At 64.4% G+C, this 18,539-nt stretch overlaps 4 protein-coding genes and 1 long non-coding RNA gene across 8 annotated transcripts; 3 read left to right on the top strand and 2 right to left on the bottom strand.

The window, feature by feature from the left end:
• Window positions 1-213: 213 nt before the first annotated feature.
• BTC (betacellulin) lies at window positions 214-4,291 on the top strand. Of its 2 annotated transcripts, XM_030238843.2 has the most exons (6): window positions 214-290; window positions 2,955-3,050; window positions 3,276-3,393; window positions 3,533-3,679; window positions 3,987-4,094; window positions 4,187-4,291. In XM_030238843.2, exons 1-5 carry the CDS (start codon window positions 218-220, stop codon window positions 4,090-4,092), a joined length of 540 nt encoding a protein of 179 aa, XP_030094703.1. In that variant the 5' UTR covers window positions 214-217; the 3' UTR covers window positions 4,093-4,094; window positions 4,187-4,291. The 2 variants fall into 2 exon arrangements, with proteins under 2 accessions (XP_030094703.1, XP_030094702.1); XM_030238842.2 differs by having other exon boundaries at window positions 3,987-4,291.
• A 2,641-nt stretch (window positions 4,292-6,932) lies between these two features.
• On the bottom strand, window positions 6,933-11,511 carry GC (GC vitamin D binding protein). The gene is made up of 12 exons (XM_050974263.1): window positions 11,362-11,511; window positions 10,181-10,250; window positions 9,609-9,741; window positions 9,310-9,521; window positions 9,017-9,149; window positions 8,819-8,913; window positions 8,426-8,555; window positions 8,126-8,328; window positions 7,745-7,877; window positions 7,544-7,641; window positions 7,262-7,388; window positions 6,933-7,182 (listed from the first exon to the last, which is right to left on the bottom strand). Exons 1-12 carry the CDS (start codon window positions 11,477-11,479, stop codon window positions 7,129-7,131), a joined length of 1,506 nt encoding a protein of 501 aa, XP_050830220.1. The 5' UTR covers window positions 11,480-11,511; the 3' UTR covers window positions 6,933-7,128.
• LOC108963363 (uncharacterized) lies at window positions 9,629-12,384 on the top strand. Of its 3 annotated transcripts, none has more exons than XR_007777546.1 (5): window positions 9,629-9,767; window positions 10,137-10,276; window positions 10,378-10,519; window positions 10,912-11,055; window positions 11,975-12,384. It is a non-coding gene; the product is annotated as an uncharacterized LOC108963363 (long non-coding RNA). The 3 variants fall into 3 exon arrangements; XR_001992058.3 differs by having other exon boundaries at window positions 10,909-11,055; XR_001992060.3 differs by having other exon boundaries at window positions 10,137-10,280; window positions 10,909-11,055.
• Window positions 12,385-12,562: 178 nt separating this feature from the next.
• Window positions 12,563-16,555, bottom strand: LOC127059521 (basic proline-rich protein-like). The gene is made up of 4 exons (XM_050973650.1): window positions 16,354-16,555; window positions 14,514-14,584; window positions 14,173-14,346; window positions 12,563-13,390 (listed from the first exon to the last, which is right to left on the bottom strand). Exons 1-4 carry the CDS (start codon window positions 16,553-16,555, stop codon window positions 12,563-12,565), a joined length of 1,275 nt encoding a protein of 424 aa, XP_050829607.1.
• DCTN6 (dynactin subunit 6) lies at window positions 16,515-18,453 on the top strand. The gene is made up of 7 exons (XM_050973593.1): window positions 16,515-16,576; window positions 16,674-16,738; window positions 16,816-16,921; window positions 17,464-17,552; window positions 17,749-17,796; window positions 17,890-18,032; window positions 18,129-18,453. Exons 1-7 carry the CDS (start codon window positions 16,554-16,556, stop codon window positions 18,225-18,227), a joined length of 573 nt encoding a protein of 190 aa, XP_050829550.1. The 5' UTR covers window positions 16,515-16,553; the 3' UTR covers window positions 18,228-18,453.
• The last annotated feature ends 86 nt before the right edge of the window (window positions 18,454-18,539 follow it).

Genomic DNA, 18,539 nt, shown 5'->3' with positions numbered 1-18,539 from the left:
GGGTGCGACACCCGGGAGGGGACACCGGCACCGCCGGGGGATGGCTCCGGCGGGCTGGGAGCTGCGCAGCTGGAGGAGGAGGAGGAGGCGCAGGAGAGGAGGAGGAGGAGGAGGAGAAGGAGGAGGAGGAGGAGGGCGGCGGTGCCCGAGCGGCCGCCCCCGTCCCGCCCCGCCGCAGCTGCCGGGCACCGGGCACCGGGTGGCGGCGGCGGCGCGCATGGAGGCGGCGGCGGCCCCGGCCCCGGGCGGCGGCCCCGGTACCCTGCTGCTCTGCCTGGCCCTCGCCTCCGGTAAGCACGGGAGTCCCCCTGCCCCGCCACCTGTCCGGCCCCGCGATACCCAGCGGCCGGCGGGCTGTTCCTCCTCGTCCCGGCCCGGTGCTTCCCGCCCCTGCACGGCGCTCCACGTCCCTGCACGGCGTCACCTCCACTGTCCCAGCCCGGTGTCACCTCCCGTCCCGGCACCGTCCTCTCTCTGCTGCCGCTGCTTCCCGCTCCCAGGCTGACGATCCTGCACCTGCCTCCCGGTGCCATCCCGGCGCTACCCCCGCCTGTCCTGGCACTCCCCCATCCCATCCTGTGCTCCCGGGTCCCTTTCTGCTGCACCCTTGTGTTCCCCACTCTTACACCCCATCCTGTGCTGGCCCTGTCCCGTGCCTTGTGTCCCCCTGGACAATCCCATCCATGCCAGCCCTTCCTCTATGCCCAGCCCGGGGCTCCACCGTGTACCCCCAGGTCCCATCCTGGAACTCCCCACCGTTCCAATCCAGTGCTCCCCTGCTGCCTCTGAATCCCTAAATCCCTTGGGGCCAGCGTGGGGCCAGGATGTCCTGGCTGGGTCCTGGAGCAGGACCGGGATGCTTTTGCCACCTGTTGAAGGGACACTGCTGATGGGTGCCTGAGAGCCCATCCTTGGCAGCGCTGGGAATGTGGGATGCCGGGGCAGGGGGTGCAGTACCTATCCAGCGAGTGTGTGAGCATTCCCGTGTCAGTTCCTAAGTTTTTGGGAAGCAGGCAGCTGCAGACAGGTGTCTGCTGATGGCTGCCAGGAAGCAACCACAGCCGGGCTGGGCAGCTGAGACCCTCCCTGGCAGGGAATCCTCCCCTGCCCTGGGATTTCGGGGGAGCTTTTCTCTCCGCAGGGAGCAGCTTGGGTTTGGCCCTTTGGCAGGGCTGGTGACAGCACTTGGCCAAACCTGCCAAACCTGTGCTGGCAGGAGGAAACCAGTGGCCGACCTGGTTTGGGGCCGGTGTGTCCCCTCAGAGCACGGCCACGTCCTGGGTGGCTGCTCCCCGACGGTCTGGGCTTTCCCGGGAGAGCGTGGGGGCGGTAACGGCAAAATAATCCAGTGTTTGGGATGCTTCCCTGGCTTATCTCCGGCTGCTCAGGAGAGGGGGCAGCCCAAGACAGTGCAGCCAGTGCATCAGGGAGCTGAGGGTGCTCGCACCTGCAGCCTCCGGGTGCCGCGCTGCGGCCGTGGGTGGGCACAGCCCCCTCCCTGCGGGGCTGGCACTGCCGCCAGGGCGGTCCTGCCGGGGGCTGCCAGCCCGGAGGGTGCCAGAACTCCGCAGCTGGTTGCAATAAGGGTGGGGAGCTCGGCTTGGTGGGGATCTTTCCATGCCGAGCTGTGAACTCGGTCACCGCGAGTGAAGTCAGCCTCCCTCCCTCCCTGCCTGCCTGTCCCGCCTGTACCCACGCCGCCCACAGCTGCATCCCGGGCTGCAGCCGCCCCATGGCTCATCCCTGGCTCTGGCCAGGCAGCTCCCACCCTCTGGGTGCGGCGGAGGGCTCCTTTTCCCCCCGCCGGGCTCTCTCGGGGCGCTGGCACCCGCGGCGCGGTGCTGGCTATATATAGCCAGGAGGGACGTGCGCGCTGGGAACGTCCCCGCTGCGGGACGGGGGGACCCGGAGGCTCGGGGCAGCTCCCACCGCTGTTTCCAAGGCGCCGGGTGAGGAAACAGGGAGCGGTAGACCAGGCTGCCCGGCAGGACTTGGCTGCGCAAACTCCCAGCTCCCTGCGAAGCCTCCGAGTGTCCCCACGCGGGATGGCAGCAGCCCCGCCTCGGGAGCCACCTCCTCGGGAGCCACCCGGGCCCTGCCCGTCAGGCAGGACCTGTCCCCGCTCCCTGGGTGCCGCCTGGGCGGGTGAATCCCCGGGGAGGGCCGGGCGGGAGCGGGGCCGTGCTGAGTCAGGGCTGGTATGCCAGCGATCCGGTTACCGCCGCTCTGACGCGCCCGGCTCGGTTTCACCCCCGAGGCCACGGGGAGAGCATGGTGGCCCCTTTCCCCCCTTTCCCCTTGCCAGGCTGTGCGGGGCTCCGGGGACACCTCGGAGCACCTCGCGGTGCCTCAAGGGGCTCCAAGGGAACTGCAGAGGGACTCGTCACCAGGGAGCGACAGGACAAAGGGGAAGGGCTCCGCGCTGACAAAGGGCAGGTTTAGATTAGATACTGGGAAGGAGTTCTTCCCTGGGAGGGTGGGGAGCCCTGGCACAGGTTGCCCAGAGAAGCTGTGGCTGCCCCATCCCTGGAAGTGTCCAAGGCCTGGTTAGACAGGGCTTGGAGCAACCTGGGATAGTGGAAGGTGTCCCTGCACACGGCAGGGGTTGGATGAACTTTACAGTCCCTTCCAGCCCAAACTCATCAGTGATTCCATGAGTCCGGGTCTCCCTGGGGATCCCTCCCTGCATCCTCCCCGGGCAGAGCAGCAGCTGGCCGGGCTGTGTGGTCCAAAACCCACCAGGCTGGCTCCCAGAGCTTGGTGCCGGGCGTTGCTGGGTGGAGGCAGCGGGCGGGGAGCGGCTCTCCCTTCTCCCGGCCCAGAGGAAAAGCTGATGCCGCCAGCGCAGGGGGGCCGCGGGCGCAGCTGCAGAGCCCTCTGCCAGCCCCCCCCCCACCCCCCGTGGCTCTGGGGCTGCTCGGGGTCCCCCTCTGAGCTGCCTCCGGTGCTTCCAGGCTTGGCGCTCTTCAGCTGCGTGGGCGCCGACACCAACGTCACGGCCGGGCACGGCGCGGAGGGGCTCAGCTGCGGCACAGCCAAGGGATGCACAGGTGAGGGCGCTGGGGGCAGCCCGAGGCCGTGCAAGGGAGCGGGGGAGCGGGCCGGGATGGCGGATGAGCCGGTGTTTTGTCTAGCGTAGCCGTGTGGCATCGATGTGCCAAGGACACCCGTGCGGAGCTCGGAGCTGCTGCGGGGATGCAGCGGCTCGGGGGCGCTGCTGCCTCTGGGCAGAGCTGACACCCCGCTGGGGGTACTCTCTGTCCTTGTCACCGCAGGGAACGGCACGCAGCCGCGGCGGCAGAGCCACTTCTCGCGGTGCCCGGAGGAGTACCAGCACTACTGTGTCAAGGGCCGGTGCCGCTTCCTCGTGGCCGAGCAGGCGCCCGCTTGTGTGTAAGTCACCCGCGGAGGGGACGCGGCCACGCGGGGTGGGATGCTGCGCCCGTCCTCCCCGGGAGAGCGGCGTGAGGGGGGCACGGGCAGCACGGCAGCTTTTGGGACCTCCCCGTGCCTCCCCTGTGCCGCGGGGCAGGTGCGAGCGGGGCTACACCGGGGCTCGCTGCGAGAGGGTGGATCTGTTCTACCTGCGAGGGGACCACGGCCAGATCGTCATCATCTCCCTGATCGTCCTCATCGTCGCCCTCATCATCCTCGTCGTCGGCATCTGCCTCTGCAGCCAGTACGTGGGGGACGGGGCGGGAAGGGGAGGGATGGGAAGAGGGAGCAGCTCCTGCCCGGCTCGCCTGGCTCCGGGCAGGTGGAGCTGGGGCTGTCCCAGGCTGGTGGGACATGGTCCTGCAGGTGTTGGGAGGTGCCTGGGACATTCCTTTGGGGCTGGAAAGCAGGTGTGATCCTCTGGGGATCTTCTGCAGGGTAAAAGCCCAGGGAGAGGGAGGAGCATCACTGCCATGTCCCCTTCTGCCTTTTTTGTTTGTTTGTTTGTTTGTTTGTTTGTTGTTTATGATTTTTTTTTCCTCCCTGTCAAGCCACTGTCGGAGGCAGCGTAGGAAGAGGAAGGCAGAAGAGATGGAAACGTTGAACAAGGACGGACCTTCCAGAAGTGAAGATGTGCGGGAAACGGGCATCGCGTGAAGGTGCCGGGGAGCGGGGGCGTGACCGAGCCGGTGTGACCGGAGCCCCGCACTGGGGTCTGTGCCGAGGCCGACGGGCTCCGCTCTCTCCGCAGGAGCTCCCGGTACCTGCGGGCGGGTCCCGGACGGCACCAGCGGCTGGCTGCATGGGCGAGGGCTAAAGCGTGCGGCGGCTTGAATAAAGGGGTGACGGAAAGGTGTCCCCAGTGGTGTCGCCGATGTCCTTGGGGCGCGGGGGCCGCCGGGGCTGCGCTGCCGTAACGCGGCCGCCAGACGGCGACACTGAGCTGGGGCGGGGGCGGCCCGCCTGCCGTACCCGCGCTGGCCACGCGAGGGCGCCACAGCCCCGGAGCCTCCGTCCCGCTCCCGGCTCCGCTCCCGGTCCCGGTCCAAGGGGCTCTGCCGGGCTCGGGTCCCGTCCCGGGCGGCCTGGGGGCTGTGCTGGAGCTGCTCCTATTGCCGCCGCGCCTCCCCGCAGGGACCCGCCGAGCTCAGCGTCCCCGGGCGCCCTCCCGGTTCCAGACAACCGGAGGGAGAGGAACCGGGTGAGGGAAACCGGGCAAAACCGGTGGCAAACAGGTGAGAACCGGGGCAGAACTGGGTGAGCCGGGGCCGTTGGTTCCCGTTCCCCCGCGCTGCGGGCTCCGGTGCCCGGAGCTGCGGTCCGGACCCTGCCCGGGCCGGCACAGGGATGGTTTGTTTCCCGCCCCCCGGTGCGGGACCCGCCGGGGCTCCCGGGACGCTGGCACTGGGTTTAGACGCTGTCCCTGTGCGGGGGGACAGCATCGGCATCCCGGGATGGGACCGGGTGTCCCTGGTGTCACCCACGCCGGAGGTGGGGACACGGTGGAGTCGCGGGGCTCCGGCAGCTCCCAATTCCCGGCACGGGAGCGGCTCCCGCTCCAACCTGCAGCCCGTGACCCCCGAGACTGGGAGCGGGTGGGGCTGGAGTCTCCCGGGAGAGCCGGTGACCCCTCCCGGTGCCGGGCTCGGCTGTCCCGGCACGGCACGGGCTGTGTTCCTCTGCCCGAGCGGGACAGGGGACATTGTTTTGGGCATTGTTTCCCCCCCCAGCAGGGTGCAGGGTGGGGAAGTGGATTCTCCATCACTCGCAGCTGCTGGAAGCGCTGGTGTGAGCTGGGAGGCGGCAGCAGCAGCACCTGTGAGCTCGTCCCCCCTCCAGAGATGGCTCCTTATCCCCAGGCTTTGCTGGGCCTGCCTGGGGGCAGCCGAGCCAAGAGGGAAAAATGCTGGCTGCCGCTTTGGGAATGTGCTGTACAGGGTCTGGGAGAGCAATAAAATGGAAAGGAGGTATGAGGTTTTCTCCTGTCTGCTTTTTGGGTGGCTGGAGCTGATGGCTGGGAGAAGCAGGCACTGGGAAGTCAGCAGCCCTGTGCTGTCAGAGGTGGATAAAACGCTTTTGGGTTTTTTGTGATGCTTCATGGAGCACTGGCCAGGTGAATGTTGGAGCTGTTTTATTCAGGGTTTTAAGTAATCCTCACTGGGCTTTTCCCACAGCAGCCCTACATTCCCTGGATGCTGCTCTGGAGTTCCTGCAGAGCCACAGAATTCCTCCTCTAACCTGATGAGCTCCTGGGGAGTGGGCAGAGCAGACAGGAGGTGTTGTGCTGAGCACCAGGGCTGGGGATTAAAAACAAAAAAAAAGCCACACAGCCAAGTCAGGAACTTTGCTGCTTCCTTTAGTTTTTTGGGAATGGGTCAGAGAGGCGGTGGGATGAAAAGGCAGGAGGTGAATCCACCTTGTATCATGGCTCTGAGGGCAGGAGGAATGAGAGCTGGAAAAGAAAATTGCTATTAAAAAACCCAATAAAATCCCTGGTACAGCAGAGAGTGGGAAAGCCGAGTGGTTTGTGTCCAGGCTGGCAAGGACTGGATGGAATTCCTGGGCAGGTGATGCTGGCTGGGATCAGGCAGGAGCAGCCTGAACTTTCCAAGGAAATGTGGTGGTTTTGGTAGGAGGATTATGGTTTGTGTGGTTTTGAACAGCAGGTGAGTATTTTTGGGGGGCTTTCCCCTCCATAAGCACTGATGGTGTTGCCTGGCAGAGATGTCCTTGGCTGGCTGAATGGCAATCCTCCAGTTTTCCCTGGAATCCCAGAGGGTCACTGGAATTGTCAGCCCTTTTTTCCATGAGGAAAAAAATAAAAACCAAAACCAAACTAAAGCCAGTTTCTCCTTTCTGTCCAGTTCTGTACCCCACAATAAGAGGGGCTCTGGCAGGAGATGGACTGGGATGGTGCCAGCCAAATCCCTCTTGTTCCTCACAGTCCAGGGCAACTCAGCAGTGATCCAGGGACTGCCAGTGCTCCCCAGAAAAGGGAGAAGCTGCCTTGAACAGGGAGTTCTGCTCGGGTTTGGCTCTGTTTTATCGCTCTGGCTCATCTCTGCACACCCAGGTGTCCCCGTGTCCTTCCCTTGCTGTGCTCGCTGTACACAAAGCTGCCACATCCGGGCTTGGGGGATTTTTCTGCTCTTTCCTGGGCTGGCTGTGCCATCTTCCTGCATCCCAACCCAGGGTTTCTCTGCCTGCAGCACCCCCAAATCCCTTCCCGTGGTGGGGAGGGCTCACCTGGGCAGGTGTGGGGCTGGGGGTGCCCCTCTCAGGGTGCTGCTGCTTCCAGGGAGCTGGATACCCCAATTCCCACAGACTGCTGTCTTTGGGGGCATTTGATGAGACTTTCCCCTGGTTTTCCTTTGTTTTTTAGACCTTTATCTCCCAGGATCAGGGCTGGGACCTGTTCCTGCCTGCGGAGGAGAAGCTGGGCCCCTCTCCCGCCCTCCCCACGGCCCCGAGGGCGCACAGAGACTTTCCAGCCGCACTGCAGGGCATTTTTGTCTTTATTTCGGCTGCAGGAATACAGGGGCGGCTGTGGGCTCGGTGACACCCCCCATGTGCCGGACGTGCTCCAGCCCAGCTCCTCGATGCTCCCTTCCGATGTCCCTTCCCGCGCTCCGCCTCGTGGTCCCGCTCCATCCGTGCGCCATCCCCCGAGAAGCGATCCCTGCCGCCGGCAGCCTATCCCAGCAGGCAGGAATCCCCCTGGCACAGCTCGCCCAGCTCCGAGCTCACCTGGGGAAGGAAGGAAGAGCCGAGGGGCAGCCCCGGAGCGGGTGCGGCCCCGCGGGGGGCAGGAGGGGCCCGGCCGTACCTTGGAGGCGCAGAGGAGCGGCGGGGAGTCCGGGAGGCAGCAGGAGGAGGCGAAGGACGCTCGCTGCTCCAGGAGCTGCTCCAGCTGCGCCGGGCTGGGCTCGGCCTGGGCCAGGCTGTCCCGCAGCCTGCGGGTGGGGAGCGCGGTTACTGCGGGAACCGGAGCCACGCGGCTCCCGGCGCATCCCGGTTTGGCATCCTCAGCACGATGGATGGATTCTGATTGCATCCAGCCACCCAGGTGGGTTTTTGGTGGAGGGGGAGGGGGAAGGGAAAGGTTCACCTCTTCTTGAACTCAAGGAACGGCAGCTTGTGGTACTGCCCGCAGAGCTGGTCGGCCTTTGCCAGGAAGGGGAACAGCTCTGCTTGGATCCGCTGGCGCTGGGGGCAGAGGGGGGGGGGGGGGCAGTTACCAGGCTGGGAAAAGCCTCTGTGGGGATTTGGGGGGAACAGGATGAGCCCCCAGCGCCCCCACAGCACTCACCTTGCTGCCCCAGCAGGCGGAGGGGTCCTTGGAGGAGCAGCATTCCCGCCGGAGTTTCCCGGAGGAGTCGTAGAGCTTGGCGAGGACGGCCTCGGGGAGGCTGGGGTGCCTCCGGGCCAGCTCGAACAGGAACCTGGAGCGGGAAGGCAGAGCTCAGGTGAGTTCTCATTATGGGCGCTGCTCAGAGTGGGATGGGGCCTCCGCTTTTGGCATCTTTGTGCAGCCCCTGGGGGCACAAATTCCCCCGAGGGAATTGAGGATGTTGCCCTGGTTATCCCCATAAAAACTTAAGCATGAAACAGGGTCAGGAACTGGCTGGGCTCGATGATTTTGGGGATCTTTTCCAGCTTAAATGGTTCTATTCCATGACTGCCCGCTCACCTGGTGGCATGGAGAGCCCCCTCCTTGGCACACAGCTCCTTGCCGGTTGGCTCTGGTGGCTCTGGCAGCCTGGGAGCCGGGGCTGGGGGCATGGCCAGGATGCAGAAATGGTTTTCCATCAGGTTTTTCCCCTGGCAGCAGCTGGCGAAGCGCCCGTCCCGCGCCGACAGTGCCGAACAGACTCTGGCCGTGTGCTCCAGGAGCTGCAGGGAGGGAGCAGGGCCTGTGCAGGTGCCCTCAGCCCCCCGAGCTCCTGCTGGCACCCAGGAGCTGCTCAGGCTGGGCTCCAGCCCTCCCTACCTTCCTCTGCATGCAGTCCTCGGCCATGGAGTCACAGCAGTGGGAAGCCACCTCGGCAGCGTCCTCGGCCAGGGGCAGCAGGTCCTCGAAGGAGGCACTGGGAACCTTCTGGGCCAGCGAGGCCAGGGAGCTGGGGAGCACAGGGAGAGTGGGGCTGGGGGCTTGGATCCCCTCCCAGGAATCAGCTCTGAGCAGGGTGAGGGAGGGAGAGGATGGGGAGGGCAGGGATTGCTCTGTGCCTGTGCTGTGCACAAGGCAGCTGCAGGGATCCACAGCAGCAGGGCTAAAGTTTGTTTTCCTAAATGCTGCCTGCCAACAGGATCTGCAGCAGGAGAGAGGAGCCCTCGCACAGCCCAGCCCTGTCCCAGGATGGAGAGGCCATTCCCCCCGGACCTGAAGCTGGCTTTGTCCTTGCCGTAGGCCGAGAAGCGGGAGCAGATCCGGTTTGACGTCAGGGTGAGTAGGGAGATGCTTTTCCTCTCCAGTTTCTGCCACAAAAAGAGAATGGAAGTGGGAATGAGCACAGCGCTTGCCTGGCTCCCTGTGGGGGAGTGAGCATGGGGGCGAGCCCAGCACTCCCAAGGGTCTCACCTCCTTCAGGAAGCAGGCAGTGGGTGCAGGGGAGGTGCAGCAGGTGGAGACCATGGAGAGGAAGGTGCTGGTGGAGGCCAGGAGCACAGGCAGGGGCGCCTGGCTGTAGCTGCTGGCATACTCGTAGAGAAACCTGCGGCAGAGACGGGATGAGGAGCCCCGGGACCTCAGGGGGATCAGAGCACAAGGGGGGTTTGGGGCTGTGGAGGTGCTCCGGGGGCAGGAGCCCTCTGCGGGCACCCCTCGGGCTGTCAGCCCACGGCACTGACCCCTCCGGGCTGAGCCTGGCTCACCTGTCGGCGAATTCCCGGGGCTGCAGGCGGAAGGCGTGGCAGAGCTCCCGGTCGGAGGGCTGCAGGAATCGGGGCAGGGCCGGGGGCGGGTGCCGCAGGGCGGCCAGGCACAGCTTGCGCTCCAGCCCCTGCTGGCCGCAGCACTGCGCCGTGCCGGGATGCGCCGGGAAGGGCGAGTCCGCCCGGCAGGACTTCTCCGACAGCGCCGTGGACTGCGGGGGGGACACGAGGTTACGGCCACGCCGTCCCTTCCCCTGGCCCGGTTTTGGGCTCTGTGAGGTGTTTTTGGTCAGGCTCACCCCGGCATCGTAGCAGGAGGGGTCAGCCCCGTCGGCGCAGCAGGTCTCGACCAGGGAGACGATGTCCCGGACCAGGTGGCTGATCTCCTGGAAGGTGCCGTTGGAATATTTCCGGCTGGTGTCAATGATGGTCCTGGGGGCAAGGACAGGGAGAGCCAGGTGAGCCTTTATCTTCAATCAGAAATCACCTGGCAGGACTGTTCTGCCCAAGTGGGTTTGACAGTGCTGGCTGGGGTGCAGAGAGAAATCACAACGTATTCCTTGGGAAACAGCCAGGAAAGAACTGGAATGGCTTCCAGGCTGGGGGCTGCCACTTACAGGGGACTGTGTGTCAGCTCTGTGAGAATTCCCAATCATTTAGGTACTTAATTGGTTTTTTTGAGGAATTGAACAAGGAATCAAACTTTTGTCCTGCTAAAAGCAATCAGAGCCAGCCCAGGGGTTGAATTGCATCTCCCCTTCTGGGTGAATGGAATCCGTCTGCCCTTTCCCAAGATTTTTATTTACTGTTGTCTGTTCCTGGCTCAGGTGTCAAGCCTCCTGGGAGGGCACCAGCAGCAGGAGGTACCTACAGGGTTCTGAAGTTCTCCTTGCCCAGGATCTTGTACTCCTGGCAGACCTTCTCCCGGACATAAGCTTTCCCTGGAAGTGCAGGAGAAGGAGGAATTGTGAGTAAGGAACAAGGAATGCTCTGCTACCACAGAACACGCTGCTTTATTCACTTGGGGTTTGTTCATTTTTTTTTTCACTCCATTTCTTCTTTTTCCAGGTAGGATTTGGAGGTCCCTGGGGAGATGTTGGCACAGCCAGTCTGGGAGAAGCATCCCTGGTGTCCAGGCTGCTGCTCCAGCTCTGCAGCCAGGAAAAAAGGGGCAGGGAGAAAATCCCCTCTGGAGCTGGGAGAGCTACAGGTAAATCATATGACAGGTTTGGAGTATGGAATATGTGGGGTCGGATTTTCTGGCAGGGCCTGGAAACCATAAGGGCTGGGAAACCATCTGGGACCAGGTGCAGGGAGCAGCCAGGAGTGAAAACATTCCCAGCAGTGCTGCCGTCCCTGGAAAAACAGGATCGATTTGTGTGACAGGCTGTGTGGGGCCAGACTTTGGCAGCAGCAGGGTAAACACTGATCCCGGTGTTCCCAGGGATTGCAGCCTGGGGCAGGGTCACCTTCCCAAAGCCAGGGCTTTGTGCCATCACTCTGAGGGTCACATCCCTCTGGTGCCAAGGGAAGAACAGGGTGAAGGCCAGGGCTTGCCAGAAAAGGGCAAGCCGTGGAAAAGTTGTGTCTCTTTCCCAGCAGGAATGTCGGCTCTCGGTCCCAACCTGTGGCATTTGTGTTCTCTTGTACAAAGCCGTGTGGGAGAGGTGAGTTTTGGCAGCTGGGGGATTCCCTGTGGAGCTGAGGAGGCAGCAAAGGGCGGCAGAGCATCGTCTCCACCCAGGGGTGAGTTGTGCATGGGAATGGTGCTTGCCAGGGGGGTCAGGAAATCCCAGTTTCCTTTGGAAAGAGAAGGAGCCGATCCCTGTGGCTCTGTCCTCTCCCTTCCCACCTCCCCCAGCAGCACCCCAAATGGCATCCTGGATCCCAACCCATCCTCCCAGCCCTTCCCTTCCCTTCCCTCTCTGGTCCTGCCCAGTGGTTTGGCTGCAGGCTGGGAGAGGGGAGGCCACGGAAAACCTCTGGAATTGAGGCCCCATCCCCGTGCCCCTCATCCCAGGGCCAGCACAACCCTGGGATCACCTCCCTTACCTCGGTGTAACGCCTGTGCAGCGGCCAAGAGCGGCAGCAGGACCAGGGCTGCCCTCATGCTGGAGCTGGTGGAGCTGGCTCTCCTCCTCCTGATGGGAAGTGGTGCTGGGAATCCCATCCCGGGGTTTTTATGGAGGCAGGGTCAGCAGCTGGGAGAATGATTAAGCCCAGAGGGCGAGAATCCTTGGCCTGCCCCCTGGGGCCTGGCTGCCAGGGCCTCAGAGATCCGGCCACTTTGAATCATTAACTTGGACAGACGGGGATGGGTGGCCCTGAAACCTTGGGATCTGGGAGGGATGCTGGGAGCAACACAAGAGGAGGAAAAGCACTCAGTGTACCCCATGAGTGGAAAGCCCTGTGTGCTCAGGACAGTGTGTGATCCTGAGGGAGGAGACACACTTTTTTTGGGATGTCAGCTCACCAAACCCCCTGATGCTGCTGGGAAGTGCTGGCTGCTGTCCTTGGAAGCTCAGCTCCAGGCTGCAGCTCGGGTTTCATTCCTGCCACTGCTGGCTTGGGGTCTCTGCTTTGCAGCCCCATCCCAGATTTCTGCTGGGAGTGTTGTAGAGCTCTGTGGGGTCTCCCTACAGAGCAGCTTTCCCTTTGTCCTTAGAAAAATGACAATTCAGCATCTCCTCATCTTCTGGGGTCCTCAGACAAGCCGAGGAAGAGGAGGAGATCCAGCTGAAGTGATCCTCACTGGTTCTGCCTGGGCAATCGGAGAGAGAGAAGCCAAGAGGGAGGGATGGAGATCCAGCTGCTGCAGTGAGAGCCCTGGCCCCAAATCCACCCAGCCTCCCCATGCACCCTGCGCTCCCCCGAGGCCAGATGTTCCCTCTCAGACCACACCCCTGGGACAAAGACAGAGCTGGTTCTTATGGATGATCCCGGGTTTTTCTCCCAGGAATCTGCACTGACAGTGAGCTGCAGCTTGGGACCAAATCCTGCCGAGGCAGGAGATAACCATGTCCTGTTCTTGATGGTTTATGTGTGAAAACTGGAAATAAATAATTAGGGACTCATGGAATGGCCTCCTCTTCCTGCCAAACTTTCATGTCACGGCCAGAGGCTGTGGGGGACAGGGCCAGTCCCTGAGCTCACAGTGCCGGTCGAGCCCCTGCACCAGTCCGGTTCTGGCCGCGGTCCCGCGTCTGCACCGGGAACTGCTCCGGGGAACTCCTCCGGGGCCGGAGCGGCAGCGTCAGACTCGGCTCCCACGCCCGGCCCGGAGCGGCTCCTCTCCCTGCGGCCATCCCGGGCCCGATACGGCCCCCGAGCCCGATGGCTCCTCGATCCTCCCGACGAGGGAGAGGCGGCACCGCCCGGGATCCCCCCGCAGACCCAGGCGGCGCTCGGCCCCTGCACCTCCGGCCACGGTCACGGCCCCGCCGCAGCGCTCCGGGCTCCGAGCGCTCCCCAGCGGGAGCAGCCGTCGGGCGGGGCTCGCACAGCGCGGAGCGAGGCTCCCGAGCGATGGCACCGGGTCAGCGGGACGGGGGGGACGGGGCCGAGAGCGGCGGGGACCGGGGGCGGGGCCGGCACAGGTGCGAGGGGCGGGGCCACGGAGCGCGGGCACGGGGCGCTGCGGCGGTGCCACCGGGGCCGGGGTGGGGGGCAGAGCGCCGCTGAGGTATTCCGGGCGGTGCCGCCTCTCCCCCGTCGGGAGGATCGAAGCGGTACCGGGCCCGGGACCGGTATCGGGCCCGGGACGGCCGCGGGCGGGCGCTGCCGGGTGCGGGCCCGGAGCCGCCGTGCGGGGCCGGGATCGGGCAGGGCGCCCTCTGGCGGACACGGAGCGCGGAGCGAGCGCGGCGCCCCCGCGTGGCTGCGAGACAGCGCTGCGGGGGCGGGGCCACAGGTGGGCGGGGCCACGAGGGGCGGGCCCGGCACAGGTGTGAGGGGGCGGGGCCACAGAGCGCGTGCGCAGACCGAGACAGCAGAGCGCGTGCGTCGTCGCCACAGGTGTGAGCAGGGCGGGGCCGCGGCGCGCGGGGCGAGGTCGGCACAGGTGCGCGGGACCCCAGGGCGGCTGCGCGGGGCGGGACCGAGGTGATTTAAACCCCGGAAACGGCGGCCGGCGCCATTTTCTCCCCAGCTTCGGGAGGAGTTGGACGTGGCCGGTGCGGGCTCCCCAGGCGGGGCCCAGGTGAGGTTCTCTCTGTCCCTCTTTCCTCCTCCTCTTCCTACCCCTAACCCCTCTCCTCCCCTCCTCTCCCTGCCCCTCTGTGCCCCTTGACCCTCCACTCCTCCTTTCCTTTCCTTGCCTTGCCTTGCCTTGCCTTGCCTTGCCGTGCCGTGCCGTGCCGTGCCGTGCCGTTCCTTTTTCCTATTTTCTTTTTTTTTTCTTTTTTCTTTTTTTTTTCTTTAACTTTCTCCTCTCCTCCCCTCTCCCCTCTCCTCTCCCCTTTCCTTTCTCCCTTTCTCCTTCCTCTTTTGTCCTTTCCTGTCCCCTTTCCCTTCCCCTGCCCTGTCCCCTTTCCTTATCGCCCTGTGTCTCTTACTTATCTTTTCTCTTTCTCCCTTCTCGCCCTCTCTCTGTCCCGTGTCCCCCCTGTGTGTCCCCTTTACTTTCTTTTTCTTCATTTTCCCTTCTCCTGCCGTGTCACCTTTCCTTATCCCACCCTCTCCCTTATCCCCCTGTCTCTCTCTCTCTCTCTCCCCTGTCTGTCTCTCTGTCCCCGCAGCCGCGGGGTTGGGGTGCCGGATAATAAAGCCCCGAGGGCCGGAGCCGGCGCCCCTGTTTTGGTTTTGGTTCAAAAGGGTCGGGCCCGCTCTGCGGGTCCCCCCTTGCAGATTCCAACACCGCCCCACAGCGCCCGCCTTGGGCCGTCCCTGCATCACACCGGGGTCAGGGCGGGCCCTCCTCAGGAGGGGTCCCGGGCCGGGGGGGTTAGCGAGGGTGGGGGGTCCCGCACGGGCCCCCTCGTTAGGAGGGGGTCCTGGGGTTGGGGCGTTCAGGATGGGCCCCCTCGTTAGGAGGGGGCCCTGGGGGTTGGAGGGAGGGCGGGGAGGGGGGTGGGCGGGGAGGGTGGGGTGGGAGGGCCCCCTCCGGAGGAGGGGGTCCTGGGGAGGGGGTTGGGGCGGGCCCCCTCCGGAGGAGGGGGTCCGGGGTGGGAGGGGTTGGGGGTGTCTGCCCCCTTAACCCCTCCCACCCTGGACCCTCTCCTCCGGAGGGGGTCGGCCCCGGTCCCCTCCCCGGGACTCCCTCCTCCGGACAGGGGCCCTGGGGGGGTGGGTGGGGTGGGGGGGAGGGGTAGCAGGGCGGGTCACGTCACTCTGAACCATAATTGCACATTTGTGTTAGACAACAGCAGCCTCCCTTCTTCCTCCCCCCCCACCCCCCCCCCCCCCCCCCCCCCCGGGCCCCTGTCCGGAGGAGGGGGTCCAGGGGAGGGGCCCGGGGCGAGTCCCCTCCGGAGGAGAGGGTCCAGGGTGGGAGGGGTTAAGGGGGCAGACACCCCCAACCCCTCCCACCCCGGACCCCCTCCTCCGGAGGGGGCCCGCCCCAACCCCCTCCCCAGGACCCCCTCCTCCGGAGGGGCCCTCCCACCCCACCCCTCCCCTCCCCGCCCACCCCCCTCCCCGCCCTCCCTCCAACCCCCCAGGGCCCCCTCCTAACGAGGGGGCCCATCCTGAACGCCCCAACCCCAGGACCCCCTCCTAACGAGGGGGCCCGTGCGGGACCCCCCACCCCTCGCTAACCCCCCCGGCCCGGGACCCCTCCTGAGGAGGGCCCGCCCTGACCCCGGTGTGATGCAGGGACGGCCCAAGGCGGGCGCTGTGGGGCGGTGTTGGAATCTGCAAGGGGGGACCCGCAGAGCGGGCCCGACCCTTTTGAACCAAAACAGGGGCGCCGGCTCCGGCCCTCGGGGCTTTATTATCCGGCACCCCAACCCCGCGGCTGCGGGGATGAAGAAAAACAGAGAGAGGGGACACACAGTGGGGACAAGGGACAGAGAGAGGGGAAAAAGGAGAAAGAGGCAAGATAAGGAAGAGAGACAGGGGGATAAGGAAAGGGGACAGGACAGGGAAGGGAAGAGAAGGGAAAGGGGAGAGGACAGGAGAGGACAGGACAAAGGAGGAAGGAGAACGGAACGGAAAGGAAAGAGAAGAGGAAAGAGTACAAGGTAAAGAGGCAAGAGCAATCGTAACTAGGACAGAGTGAAAGAGGAAAGGAAGGACAGTGAAAGGACAAGGAAGGATGAGTGGGTCAAGGGCACAGAGGGCAGGAGAGGAGGGGATAAGAGGGTTAGGGGTAGGAAGAGGAGGAGGAAAGAGGGACAGAGAGAACCTCACCTGGGCCCCGCCTGGGGAGCCCGCACCGGCCACGTCCAACTCCTCCCGAAGCTGGGGAGAAAATGGCGCCGGCCGCCGTTTCCGGGGTTTAAATCACCTCGGTCCCGCCCCGCGCAGCCGCCCTGGGGTCCCGCGCACCTGTGCCGACCTCGCCCCGCGCGCCGCGGCCCCGCCCTGCTCACACCTGTGGCGACGACGCACGCGCTCTGCTGTCTCGGTCTGCGCACGCGCTCTGTGGCCCCGCCCCTCACACCTGTGCCGGGCCCGCCCCTTCTGGCCCCGCCCACCTGTGGCCCCGCCCTGGTGCTACCTCGCTTCGTCCCCGGGGCAGCCTCCCCCTCCCCAGTCTGGGGTGTGCCCTGAGCCCCCAAAGGCAGGATTTGGGTTCTCTGATCAAAGCCTTGGAGTCCCTGGAAGAGCTTCCCCTCGCACTCCCAGACAGGGCTGGAGTCTATTTCACTGCCCCGAGACTGCCCGGGTGGGGCTAGCGCCAAGCGCCGGGAGAAAAAAAAAAAAAAAAAGCCGTACTTATTTATTTCAGTATCCTAAAGCGGGCCAAAAGAGCCTGGTGCCACTAAACATGGGACTCGGTGTCTGTTTCTCAAGCACGAACTCGCAGGACTCTCTCTGAACCCCCAAACACGGGATTCGGTCTCTCTGTCCAGGTGCCCAGCTCAGCCGAGCCCCTTTCCTCACCTGGGGCGGGCGGGGCCTGCCCTGCCCCTCCCGGGGATCCCGGGGTTCCCGGGGTACCGGGGAAGCGGCCGCTGCCGCGCGGTGGCGCCGCCGGGGCCGGGCCCGCCCGCCCTGCCCCGGAGCCCCGCCCGCGCAGCCCCGGAGCCCCGCCCCGCGCAGCCCCGGAGCCCCGCCCCGCGCAGGCGCCGCTGGCCGCGGCCATGGCGGAGAAGGCGCAGAAGAGGTGAGTGCCGCTCCCGCCGCGATCCCTCCCCCTTCCCCCCCGATCCCTGCCACGGCCAGCCCGGGACCCCCCGTGACCGGCCCATCGCTCCCCGCAGCGTGAAGATCGCGCCGGGCGCCGTGGTGTGCGTGGAGAGCGAGATCCGCGGGGACGTGACCATCGGTAAGGGCCCTGTCCCCCGGGCCGGCCCCGGCCGTCCCGCCGGTGCTGCGCGGGGTGACGCCGGGCTGTCCCCGCAGGGCCCCGGACCGTGATCCACCCCAAGGCCCGCATCATCGCCGAGGCGGGGCCTATCGTCATCGGAGAGGGGAACCTGATCGAGGAGCAGGCGCTCATCATCAACGGGTCCGTGCGACACCCGGGGGGGGCTTAAAAACCCTGGGGAGGTAGAGTTTATTAAAAAAAAAATCACCGGACTTCGTGCTTTTGTGTACACGTGTGGCACTACGGCTTGGGGGGAAGCCACAGCATCACAAGGCCTATCCAGCCTGGCCTTGGACACTTCGAGGATTGGGGCAACCAGTCTTGCATTGGGCAACCTATTCCAGTATCTCAGCCCCATCACAGTAAAGATTTTCTTACCTTTACCTAACCCAATTTTCCCTCTTTTAGTCTGTGCGCATTACTCCTTGTTCTGTCACTTTAGTTCCTGGCAGAGTCCCTCTCCAGGTTCCTTGTAGGCCCCCTTCAGATACTGGAGGGTTGCTAAGTCCCCCTTCTGAATCCTTCTCAAGCTGACAGAACATAAGAATCCTAATCCAAAGCAGTCTCAAAATTCGGACAGTCCAGCTCAGTTATGTGGTTCCAGTCTGTCCCAAAGATGAGCTGCTGCACAGAGCACTACCATTGTGATCTCAGGTGTGGAAATTTGTTCTTCCTTCCTACAGGTACCCAGAAAATATAACCCCAGAGAGCCAAGATGTGGAGCCCAAGCCCATGGTCATTGGCACCAACAATGTTTTTGAGGTCGGGTGCTGTATCCTGGCTGTGCAGTGACAAACCATCCAGCACATCGTGCTTCTGGATCTCTCCACGGGGGGGAGGCATCTCTGGGCCTCTGCAAGGGTTCAGACAGCCCAGGACTGGGTGGTGGTTTCAAAATGGCATCAGGGTTTTTCACCTGCTGAGTAAAAGCAGAGCCTTTTACAGTTTTACTTAACACAGACCTGTAGATTCCCAAGCGATGAAGGTGGGAGACAACAACGTCATCGAATCCAAAGGTAACTCTGGGCTCAGTGCCTTTGGCCCTGCTGGAAATGCTGTGGGGACAGCAGAGCTCTCACAGGGGTTCCTCTGTCTCCTCTCCCTGGCAGCGTTTGTTGGCAGGAACGTGATCCTGACGAGCGGCTGCATCATCGGGGCCTGCTGCAACGTGAACACCTACGAGGTGATCCCGGAGAACACCGTCATCTATGGGGCCGACTGCCTGCGCCGCGTGCAGACCGAGCGGCCACAGGTGGGTGGGTGGGTGTGTGGGGCACGGGGACTCGCTGGCTGCCACCTCCTGATCCCCTCGGGCAGCTCCCTCACCTCCCCTGCCCTCTCTTTCCAGCCCCAGACGCTGCAGCTGGATTTCCTGATGAAGATCCTGCCCAACTACCACCACCTGAAGAAGACCATGAAGGCCGCGTCCACTCCTGTCAAGAGCTGAGCACTCACCTCATCTTTCCAGTGCCTGGTCCTGGGAATCACTCCACACTCCAGGAAGAGTCCGGTCTCCACGTCCCTCATTCCATCAAACCATTTATTCCTTCTTTGTGTCATTTATTTATCTTCCACCGGGAGTCTCCGACCTGCTTCGAGTCTGTTGTTTCTCACGCATTAACTCTATTGTTCGTGCTCTGTTTCGGGAATAAAATACCTCCAGTTCCGCTGCCCGAGGGAACCGCAGCCCTTGGACTGAGCGGGGTGCGGTGCCTGGGTCACACAGGCACTCTCGGGCGGGGACAGCCCCGGTGCCACC

Source organism: Serinus canaria, chromosome 4, assembly GCF_022539315.1.
Source record: "Serinus canaria isolate serCan28SL12 chromosome 4, serCan2020, whole genome shotgun sequence".
NCBI lineage: Eukaryota > Metazoa > Chordata > Aves > Passeriformes > Fringillidae > Serinus > Serinus canaria.
The sequence above is the reverse complement of the archived record's forward strand: the minus strand, read 5'-3'. Positions and strand labels throughout refer to the sequence as shown.